The sequence below is a fragment of the Mytilus galloprovincialis genome, chromosome 9 (genome assembly GCF_965363235.1).
Source record: "Mytilus galloprovincialis chromosome 9, xbMytGall1.hap1.1, whole genome shotgun sequence".
NCBI lineage: Eukaryota > Metazoa > Mollusca > Bivalvia > Mytilida > Mytilidae > Mytilus > Mytilus galloprovincialis.
Genome location: NC_134846.1, coordinates 11,191,698 through 11,204,194, shown reverse-complemented (window position 1 = coordinate 11,204,194; position 12,497 = coordinate 11,191,698). Strand labels below are relative to the sequence as shown.

The 12,497-nt window shown below is 30.5% G+C and overlaps 1 protein-coding gene across 7 annotated transcripts in view; it reads left to right on the top strand.

Annotated features, from left to right (window-relative positions):
* The window catches only part of LOC143044397 (cholesterol transporter ABCA5-like), a 294,548-nt gene extending 284,667 nt beyond the window's left edge, over positions 1-9,881 (top strand). For all 7 annotated transcript variants that reach the window (XM_076216391.1, XM_076216396.1, XM_076216388.1 and 4 more), the window contains 2 exons: positions 9,092-9,147; positions 9,736-9,881. In XM_076216391.1, the coding sequence (XP_076072506.1) occupies positions 9,092-9,147; positions 9,736-9,837 (158 nt within the window). In that variant the 3' untranslated portion in view covers positions 9,838-9,881. The remainder of the gene's footprint in view (positions 1-9,091; positions 9,148-9,735) is intronic.
* Positions 9,882-12,497: the final 2,616 nt, after the last annotated feature.

The following is a 12,497-nucleotide window of genomic DNA, read 5'->3' as shown; positions in this document are numbered from 1 at the left end:
AAATTTTAGTTTCTTGTGTATAATTCGGAGTTTAGTATGACGTCCATTATCACTGTACTATTATGCATATTTTAGGGGCCAGCTGAAGGACACCTACGGGTGCGGGAATTCTCGCTACATTGAAGACCCATTGGTTGCCTTCGGCTGTTGTTTGCTCTATGGTCGGGTGGTTGTCGCTTTGACATATTCACCATTTCCTTTCTCAATTTTATCAAATGAATTACGAAATATATCATAGGGATTAATTAGAATGATAAGAAATGATTTAAGTACATTAAAGTCATAAGAAACGAGTGACCGGTGAAAAATAATGTTCTTCCAATTCTTGAACCCATGCATACAAACATCATAAACTTAGTCTTCTGTTCAAGAATTTTTCACTTTTTTCGCATAAATTTCGTATAATCATCAATTTTTTTTTCAATCGGTCAGTGTTGTTGCGAAAATATGGCAGGTAATTAAAGTTCGTGTTTTAAAGCCGAAGTTTAACGATTGTCACCTGTTTGTCAACAATCAACAACAAATCAACAAAAAAGCATGGAAATTGAGCACGTGTTTAACATGTAAATTCAGATAATAGTTTATTTTAAGGACATCCATGCGTATTGCGATCACTGGATTTTTACGAGATGGGTCACACAGAGGTCACTTTGCATACGGAAAATATGTCGGGGGAATTGCTTCCTGGAAAGGAAGCAATTAAAATAAAGTAAACTTCTTCTAAATATGAATAAATTAAAGAATTTTCTTCAGAAAAAAGTATATGTACAAAAGTTTTATAATGTAAACTATCCATTGAGTTATAAAAAACACATACATTTTATTTAATTTGAGGTTTCTTATGACTTTAATACAAAAACATGAATACACATTTAAACAAAGTAACATAATTATAAACCATGTTATTGAAAAATCATCAACTCAATTAAGAAGCTACTGTATGGACGTCAAGTTGGTTACTTGTTCCTTATTCCTTATTCGTTATTCCTTATTCGTTACTTATTCCTTATTCGTTACGTATTCCTTATTCGTTACTTATTCGTTACTTATTTCTTATTCGTTACTTACTCCTTATTCCTTACTTATTCAATTTTTGATATCCTTCCACCTTTTTAATTGTTTAAATTCTTGTCTTTGGTAATAGTTCGAAATTTGTAAAATGACCCTTTTATCACATATTTATACGTGTGTGTGCTCAACATATCCTGTTACTTTATGTTCGACCTATTTGTTCCTTATTTGATTTTTATACGTTTTACCTTTTAACTACTTTATATTCGTATTTTTGAAGATGGTTCTTAGTTCGAAGAGGTGAAATCACCTTTTTAGCGCTTGTATAAAAAAAGAAGATGTGGTATGAAATGCTATAATAGGCCCAGACATGACAATGTAAAACAATTCAAACAAAAAAAAAAACTAACGGCCTTATTTATATACAAAAAATAAACGAAAAACAGAATTGTAACACAAGACTAAACGACAACCACTAAATTTCAGGCTCTTGACTTGGGACGGGCACATACTTGCATAATGTGGCGGGGTTAAACATGTTAGCGGGGGGTACATCGTTTCGGATCTAGACTAAAACCTTGCTTAATTCGTTCCTTATTCGCTTATAATACGTGTATTAATATATGTTGCACCTTTTAAAAAATGATTTTCAATTGTTTTCTTGTCTCTATTGGTAGATAAATTGTGTTCATGTCTCTAATGTTAACTATGTGTTCTAAGAGATGAAATAACCCTATTAGCGCGTATGTACCCCTTCCAGCGCTCGGTTAATACCCTGTTACTTATTCATTCCTTATTCACTTTTAATATACGTGGTATACGTTGCTCCTTGAAATTAATAGATTTTCAATTGTGTTCATGTCCCTGGTGGTAACTATGTGTTCTTAGAAATAAAATAATCCTATTAGCGGGTATGTACCCGTTTCAGCGCCTGACTGATACCCTGTTACTTATTAGTTCCTTATTCGCTTGTAATACATGTGTATACATTTCACCTTGAAAAAAATCTATTTTCAATTGTGTTCATGTCTCTTGTGGTAACTATGTGTTCTTTGAAGTGAAATTATCCTATTAGCGCGTTTGTATCCGTTTCAGCGCCTGACTGATACCCTGTCACTTATTCGGTTCTTAAAAGACCACACGACGTAAATGGTAAACCACAATCTAAGGCGTGGTAAAAAGGTTCTTAGTTAAGACACAGACACATCGTATGGATCAACCAATTCGTGATGGTGTTTTAATTTACGGAGTGTCATTTTTAAGCTTTCTCCTCCTCATAACTTTGTTGGAGTAGTTTCTGCGTGAGGAGTACACTCCTGTTTATGAAGTCTGTATAGTGTGGACATGCACGAGCATAACGTATTCAACTGAGATATGTAAACACCATACGATTGTTACTGCTGAGAAATAGAAAATTGATAATTGGGAAGTTGAAATCGTCCCGTTTGTCATGGATTTTAGTCTGAGGTCGTCAATATTGAAAAAACATCAAGGTATAAAACAGTCCTTCTAGTATCAGTAGTATTTTTATTTTCAAGTTAACTGGGATATGTGAGATGCAAGTATTGGCTGAAATATTGGTTATTCAGTGATCATCATCAATATATATATGATAGAAAAATTAACGAATTTCGTAATGGTGCTTTTTTCTTTTGTGTTTGATAAGGTTCTTGATTAATTCTCACTAATTCTGCTTCATACGAGTACATGTGGATTTCTTCTTAATAAGAATATGAGACAAAGTGGTATATAGGTTAGAAAAAATTTGAACAGATTTAGAATCACCAATATACGCATACAATTTATCAAGGAGTTCCAATGAATTTTTGACACTCCAAAAGTAATTGATTCCACTATTTTCACAGGTCTTATTTGAACATCGGGTTTTTATTGTACCAAGTGTACAAGTATGTAGAATAGTAGTGAAGTGGTGGAACAATGGCTTGAAGACGATATAAATCTATGTTTTAAGGTGTTTTGTGCAGCTTTGGACGCCAGTAAATAGTTAAAACTTTTATTGCATTTATTTAGGCAGAGGCGGATCCAGCCATTCTCAAAAATATGTCCCCATTCCAATGCACTGATCGTCCAACAAAGGGGGTTTGGGTTTCAAACCCCGGCCCCCTTTACTGGATCCGTCACTTGTATGCATGTTCGATTTGATTTTTTAACTCAGAAGATGTGTCTACGGCATTGGCAGAATTTATATATAGCAGACTACATATTCAACAGATTTAATATGATCTAATATAGCTTTGTCAGTAAATAACATAACTATTTGATTTTTTTACTAAGCTTTTAAAAAAGAACCTTCTTCAAAATTTGGATACAAACAAACAAACAAACAAACAAATATTTTATTTGCCAATCACGGCGCCCAAAATGAGCAGAATAATTACAATATAAATTTCAAACATAATATAAAGTAAATTAAAAATAGGTTAAACAAAGTACATAATATGATTGATTTTGATTTAATTGATTGATATAAAATATTAAAGCAAATGAAGTAGTCAACTTGTAATAATACAACTCGATTTTACGTTTTCAAATGATTCCATCAATCATAATTTTCTCGATTACTTAGTCTCTTCTATTGTTAGGTTAGCGTACCTTGGTGCGAGTTATTTTTGGTTTGAAAAATATTTTTTTATGAATATTTCAATATCAAGAATACTTTTATCTCGGGGCCGGCACTTCCTATAATACAAGGTGATAGGACGTGCCGCTGGAGTAGGTCACCTTTTCAATTTTGAAAAAAAGTGGATAGGTCGGGGAAAACTATCAGAAATTTATGATTAGGTCAATAAAGTCTGTCATCTTTCTCAGTGTTCCCGTCTTTTTTTTATCAACCAATTTTTCTCTTTGAACACTTTGGTATTCTACGCATGCATTATATGAAAAGGTATACATTTTTAAAATCTAAATTATATAAAAAGGTATATATTTTTAAAATCTAAATTATATGAAAAGGTATACCATTTTAAAATCTAAATTATATGAAAAGGTATACATTTTTAAAATCTAAATTATATGAAAAGGTATTCATTTTTAAAAATCTAAATTAAATGGAAAGGTATTCATTTTTTAAATCTAAATTATATGAAAAGGAATACATTTTTAAAATCTGAATTATATGAAAAGGGTGGGGTAACAGAACTCCAGCGACACCCCCAATCAATTTAGTATTGAAGTAGCCCCCACCTTCAACCCTAGACTTTTATTAAGGGGGATTTGCACGGTCTTTCTATGCGGAAATCACCATGAGCGTGTTTTTAAGGGACTTTGAAACGGAATATATTCATAGTCGTTACCAGAATATACTTTCATTTCTAAAACCATTTTTTCACAAACCAATCAAAATAGTCGTTACATTTGGGATTCATCAGACAAAAATAAATAAATATCAAAATATTGCGAACAAAAACAACAAAAGTGGTAAACACACAGCGACCAGTTCGAATTACTGGTCAAATATTTAATGAACTTCGCAATAAGATCCGGCGACCATCTATCTGACCTTTTGTTCGTTAATTTTAACCAAGATTGCACGTAAGTATGACTATGATGACAGGACAAAAGCTTGAAATGTCAGCTGATGACACCAGTGTCAAAAATAGCTCATCTCTTTGTGGCACAAAATTAAACCTGGAGTGAACTACATGTCTGATATTACTTAAATTGTAAAAATGAAAAGACACAAAGTAATTTCCTGGGAAACAACAGTTTGAACAATTAAACTACAAAAATTACTAATATCGGAAAAATAGTACTGTATACGTAATGTTCATCATACATGTCATAATAATGAACACAATAGCTTTGTTTAATTTACATCCTGAAAAATTACTTTGAGTATCTACAATGGAATGTAGGACAGACAGCCACAGGACAAAAAGTCAGACAAAAAGTCACTGGACAAATAGTCACAATTCATATTTTCGAATTATTTTCTTTGAATAAGAAAATGCCATGTTTACAAAGACAGTTTTGTATATTCTTGTTCTTGTATGTTACAATTTTCTAAAAATATTTGCATTTAATAAATCAAAATACAATATGTCTCAATGAAACACTAAGTAGAAGGTTGATTGAACAAAATTAACAGAAAATACCATTCATTGAGAAAAATTGATAAAATTGTACATATACACTGAAGCAGTAAACATATGCTACTAAAGTAATTAGAAGTCAATTTTTGCCTGTTTAATACATCATTGGCATGTTGAAATACCAACACGACTACTCCTTAAGGGCATACGATACAGTTTTCATCCCGTATTTACAGTTTTATGAAAATTTCCATATAGGCTTTTTTTGCCTGATTAAATCAAATTTGTTATAAACAATATACTTTCATGTGCTACTTTTTGAGTTAAATGAGGTAGAAATTTTGTATATTTACTCAAAATTCGGAATTGTGGCCATATTTTTCCTTTTGAAAGAAAGGCACAACTTTTTTGTTTTAAAAGATAAACACAAATTGTTTTTTCTTAAATAATTTGTAATTTCTGTATTTTATAAGTATCCTAAACATTTATGCATTTTTTATTCAGAAGTAAATGAGCAGAATAATTACAATATAAATTTCAAACATAATATAAAGTAAATTAAAAATAGGTAAAACAAAGTACGTAATATGATTGATTTTGATTTAATTGATTGATATAAAATATTAAAGCAAATGAAGTAGTTAACTTGTAATAATACAACTCGATTTTACGTTTTCAAATGATTCCATCAATCATAATTTTCTCGATTCCTTAGTCTCTTCTATTGTTAGGTTAGCGTACCTTGGTGCGAGTTATTTTTGGTTTGAAAAATATTTTTTTTATGAATATTTCAATATCAAGAATACTTTTATCTCGGGGCCGGCACTTCCTATAATACAAGGTGATAGGACGTGCCGCTGGAGTAGGTCACCTTTTCAATTTTGAAAAAAAGTGGATAGGTCGGGGAAAACTATCAGAAATTTATGATTAGGTCAATAAAGTCTGTCATCTTTCTCAGTGTTCCCGTCTTTATTTATCAACCAATTTTTCTCTTTGAACACTTTGGTATTCTACGCATGCATTATATGAAAAGGTATACATTTTTAAAATCTAAATTATATGAAAAGGTATATATTTTTAAAATCTAAATTATATGAAAAGGTATACCATTTTAAAATCTAAATTATATGAAAAGGTATACATTTTTAAAATCTAAATTATATGAAAAGGTATTCATTTTTAAAAATCTAAATTAAATGGAAAGGTATTCATTTTTTAAATCTAAATTATATGAAAAGGAATACATTTTTAAAATCTGAATTATATGAAAAGGGTGGGGTAACAGAACTCCAGCGACACCCCAATCAATTTAGTATTGAAGTAGCCCCCACCTTCAACCCTAGACTTTTATTAAGGGGGATTTGCACGGTCTTTCTATGCGGAAATCACCATAAGCGTGTTTTTAAGGGACTTTGAAACGGAATATATTCATAGTCGTTACCAGAATATACTTTCATTTCTAAAACCATTTTTTCACAAACCAATCAAAGTAGTCGTTACATTTGGGATTCATCAGACAAAAATAAATAAATATCAAAATATTGCGAACAAAAACAACAAAAGTGGTAAATACACAGCGACCAGTTCGAATTACTGGTCAAATATTTAATGAACTTCGCAATAAGATCCGGCGACCATCTATCTGACCTTTTGTTCGTTAATTTTAACCAAGATTGCACGTAAGTATGACTATGATGACAGGACAAAAGCTTGAAATGTCAGCTGATGACACCAGTGTCAAAAATAGCTCATCTCTTTGTGGCACAAAATTAAACCTGGAGTGAACTACATGTCTGATATTACTTAAATTGTAAAAATGAAAAGACACAAAGTAATTTCCTGGGAAACTACAGTTTGAACAATAAAACTACAAAAATTACTAATATCGGAAAAATAGTACTGTATACGTAATGTTCATCATACATGTCATAATAATGAACACAATAGCTTTGTTTAATTTACATCCTGAAAAATTACTTTGAGTATCTACAATGGAATGTAGGACAGACAGCCACAGGACAAAAAGTCAGACAAAAAGTCACTGGACAAATAGTCACAATTCATATTTTCGAATTATTTTCTTTGAATAAGAAAATGCCATGTTTACAAAGACAGTTTTGTATTTTTTTAACTATTGTATATAAACCAACTTTGTAAACAAAATTTATCCAAAAATATCAATGATGATAAAATATTTTTTTTTGTAAGTATTCAACTATACTTGTAAGAGAGTCTTCAGGGAAAACAATGAAATTCTATATAAAATTGTGTAAATTTACATGTATTTCCAGAACAGAAAGCGACATGTAAAGGTTTGTACGTGTACTTGTATTTAAATTTAAAGGCCAGTCTTATATGACTATCCTTATTTTTCTGGTCTTTGGCAGTTGGAAGTAAATCCTGGTACAGACTTTACTCATATAATACTGTTGATAAATTAGAACCAATTTATGAAAGTGATATGTAGAGTGTAATTAAGGGAGTTCGATTCTCTTTAATTAACTTTTCAAAACACTAGTTTATATTGATATTGGATTAATAAAAGAATCAAAAGAGCAGCATAAATATATAGGTCAATGTGCTTGTTTTCGAGAAATTAGCCATTGAAATTGTGGCAGTAAAATATTCTCTCTTGACTTCGTAGCTTTATCATTGACAAGTTTAAGTTCTCAAAAACTATTAAAAATAATTAAAATTTTATAAGACTTTTACAGATGGCTTATGTAAAACATGTAAAAATATATAAAAAGAAAAATGGGGTCAATGGGTAAAAAATTTTAAGGCATGCAAATGGATAAAAGCAGAGGATTCCGAAAATCTGACAAAAATCCCAAAACATGACAAGTGAACTTCCTTAAGTGTTGATTTATCGTTCATTCAGATGAATGAGTGCAGTTTGTCGGACCATATTGTAAATTATTAAACAAGCATTTCATTTTTGTCTGATCAAATGTTGAACAATCATTTGAAGTATTACATATATAAAATTGAGAAAGGAAATTAGGAATGTGTCAAAGAGACAACAACCCCACCACAGAGCAGACAACAGCAGAAGGTCACCAACAGGTCATCAATGCAGCAAGAAATTCCCGCACCCAGAGGTGTCCTTCAGCTGGCCCCTAAACAAATATATATACTAATTCAGTAATAATGAGTCTGTTCTTAAACTTTGGTTAAGATACTATTTCTGTATTGATCAGTAGATCATGTTAAAATGTTCTCTTATAAACATGATAATTAGTGTTAGGCCGTTTTCACAGTGCGGTCTGCTCACCCTTTCCAAAGTGCCGCCCTGAGCCCTTTTTGCAGTTTCCAGGGCGCCCTGCCTTTTTGAAGATTGACTGTATTTTATTTTGTTTGTTTTGTTATGATCGGCCAATACAAAATTTTTTGCGATAAGTTTATGACTTTGCGCCAAGCCTATTCAATGACATAAATATCCAATTTTCATGTGATAGAGGTAACGAGTGTGATAAAATATATTTCCTATCTCCAATTTTAAAGAATAATAAGGATTAAAGACCTTTACAAAGGAATTTATTGGTGCATAAACTGGACCAAGTCACTCACAAACATATCATAAAAGCCCTCGGAAAAAATATTAAAATATTAATCCTGTAATATTTTTTCCCCACCAAAATATATACCCTTATGAAATGTAAAATTGATTTTATGCTTTTCTTAAATAATCAGACATCATCAGGCTTTTTCAACATTACAGCTAGCAGAATTTTAAATTAAATTTGTGATCTTTTATTGTGGCTTTTCTCTTATGATATTAAGTTTTTAGGGGATGTCTTAGAAATCAGTAATGGCAAACAAATAGCAATAAAGTGCATCTGACACAGAAAGAGCATGTAAAATGTTTGTGGACATTGAAGACTTCTTGTTTTATCTCTTTCCAATTTGATATAAATATCCAATATAATGATTTAATAAAAACAATATAGGTATGCACCACAGATCTATTTGATAATTTGAAGACGATTAGGCTGTTTTCTTTTTATCAATGACCATTTATATTTCAGGTAAGCGTCACCATGGAATGGAAGAGTACAGTTTCAGTCAGTCCACGTTGGAACAGGTAAAAGCCTTATATATATATATCTTATGTATTAGTTTACATGTATCATACAGTGCCCTTCAGTTTGTCTTAGATATATTCTTCCTTTATAAAAGACATTGAAAGTTGGAGGATAGAACCTTGGACCTCCAAATTTTATATGCCTGTTTTAGACAGAAGTCATTTAATTGTTCTGGGAAATGTATTTGTTTTTATAAAGGAGGGAGGAAATGACCAGTATTAAGGAGTCTCGAGGGTTCACAAATTTCAGCTAAAATTTTAACATTTATTTTTCATCACAAATTTTATTTATTACACTATAAGCTGTTACTTTACAATATGGTACAAAAATCAACCAAACATAAGATTTGTTTTGGCCTCTAAAAATTTGAAATATCTATTTAACTCATCTGTGACCTATAGTTTTTATTATTTTTTTTAATAAATTGTTCTTAAACTAAACAATTGTAATATTTAACCGATTTCTGTAATTTAGTTCTTTTTTTATTTCGATATTACTTTTTTTCTCCTATTAATTCAACAGAAAAAAATAATATAAATTTATATTATATCATATTGTATTTAGACTTATTGACTTTTTTCTTTTAGGTGTTTATTGAATTTGCTAAAAGGCAGTTGGACGAGCATGCTGGTGATCATGACGATGATGATCAGATAGATAAGATAAGAGCATCCTCTCTTGTTATTTGACAAAAGACTGGTGCTGTAGTGTTAACTTGTTGCCATTTGTTTGCTCTGTGTGATGATTTTAAGAAAAAAAGAAAAGATACAATTCAGTGCTCAAATAAATATTGTAATATTCCATGATATGTAAAATTGTTCCAGATGGTGCTTTTCATGTAACATGGATGAATAATTACATTAGATCTATGTTCCATTATAATACGTTATTCTGATTGGCTAACTGTACATCACGTGCTATTCCTTAAGCAATTGCATTACACAATAAAACTGTCATTCATGATAACACGTGGTCCCACAATTAAGTGCACAGGTGAATTAAGTAAATATTTGATAAAAATCGTGTTTTCATGATCCTAGCTAAACAATGTAATTATAAGTATTGACTGCTTCTTTTTGTAACTTCATATGTTTGTAAAAGCGTTGACCGTGTGCACATTTTAAGAATTAAGCGCTTCCGCGCTTCATACAAAATGTACATCGGTCATCGCTTTAACACCCCAATTAAAATACAAAAAGAAGCATTCAATTCTTAAGTGTGTATACATATCTCTCTATTTTAATAACTTATTGTGATACTATTTGTTAATTGAGACTCAGTGTATAATGTGATGTTTCTGTCTCTTTGTTCGTCTGTTCATTCATTTGTTCTATCAATCCACATGTTGTATCCAATAAGGTATAATTGAAGTTACAATTTTTAGAAATTTCAATTTTTACTTACCATTTTAATTACTGATTACCAATTACTGATTACCAAATTTGTGAACACCAAAAATTTGTTTTTCTAATGAGCATAATTTTAAGGGTTTTCCATTACTAAACATGGCATTTGTTTTCATAAATTTGTGTGTATGTAGTTTTTAACAGGTCTGCATTTGAGAATAGTGTAGAAAAAATAGTACATTATTCCATTGTTATAATCAAAAGATGATCAAAGATAGTATAAAATCTGGATAAAGTCAATATGTCAAGACTTTTAACTTAAATTATTATAGATTTTTAAAAACATTTTAAAGTTATTTTTAATGTAGTAGCGTAATATTTCTTGACATATATTATGAATTGGTGATATCATACAATTTGTTGTTCATATTTCATGTCAACTTTTACATATCATTTTAATCTGCATGACTCAACTGTTAAGCAAGAATCTTACACTATTCATTTATATACTGCAACTATTCTACTTGGGCAGTCAAATTGCATTGACCATAAATTCATTTGTAATACACAGTCACTGACTGATGATTACAATTTGTTCTGTGGAGTGTACTTGTGATGTCAATAAAATATGCAGGTTTGCAGAAATTTTACATTGTTTGTTCCAAATTAAAAATGATGATTTTACCCGTAAATATTTCAATTAGAACAGTTAAAGGAGTTGCAAATTATAAAGAATATCAATACTTTGTCTCGAATAATAAATTTTATTTGTACTCGGCTCGAAATGGTAGAAGGGCTCTGCAAAGCCTTCTTTTCTACTGGATTATAAACCTTGTACAAATAAAATATTATATTTTGTACGGTTATACTGTATATTTACTAGGTATTTCCACAGTTATCTACCTTATACCAGTAGGTCACTGCCAAGAAATTAGTCAGGACCACACTGTTTATTTTTTTAAAATCTCCACAGTTTTTCTACCAAATTCTGATGGGTTATTGTTGAAAGACATTTTTGTTTGGTTAATGTAGTGTTTCATTTAATTTGGAAACACATGTTATAATTATATCATTGATGCCATACTTGTCTTACTTTCAATTTTGTTAATTTTGAACACCGAGTCATTGTTGTTCTTGCCTCCCGATCCTAGTTTCTAGGGTCAACACATAACATGACTTGTCTCTAGATGTTAACTTTTTTTCTTCCTATGCCAGGGCTTCTCAGACTACTTGTTTAGGTGAAGATTAGGGTCAGGGGTTTATTTGAATACACCATATCGCCATTTGTCTGTCATTATTGGATAACACAAAGGTACTGTAAAATTTTGACAACATTATAGAAAATGTAGCACAATAAAATGAAAAGATGATTGCTATATGACTTCATAGTACAAGAGGCAAAGATTCTCCGGTCAAGTGACTCAGATTAGCTATAAGGTCTACTCTGCTGTACTAGGTATGAATTCAACTTGTTCCATGTGTGCTGTCCTTTTGTATGTGTTTCTTTTGTTTGGTGCTAGAAGTTTTCTCATAGAAATGATCATCATGTCCATCTGTCTTATTTCATTTACCAGTTTTTCCTTTAGGTATATGTATCTTTGACAACTGAATGAGCAAACTATATCAATGTGAACTTTAATTGTCAAAGAACACTAATTTACGTACTAAATAAAAACTGTTAACTTTTCCTACCAAAAAAACAAACAAAAAGTTCAAGGACCAGAACCATTCTTAATCCCTATTTAAAAATTTTGCTGTTGAAATTCTGAATAAAAGTTCTATTTTTGACTCCCTTTTCAATAAATCAATTATTTTAAATCAAAAATAATGAAACATTAAGATATGGCTGTTTGTTTGTTTTCAAGAGACAAACATTTGAACAAGTATAATTCTGTATAGCAAATTTGATTTTTCTTCAAAATTTTACAATGGGAAGATGAAACAAGAAATATCTTGGTTTTTTTTCCGAAATTTAAAAAATCAAGATATTTCTTGCTTCATCT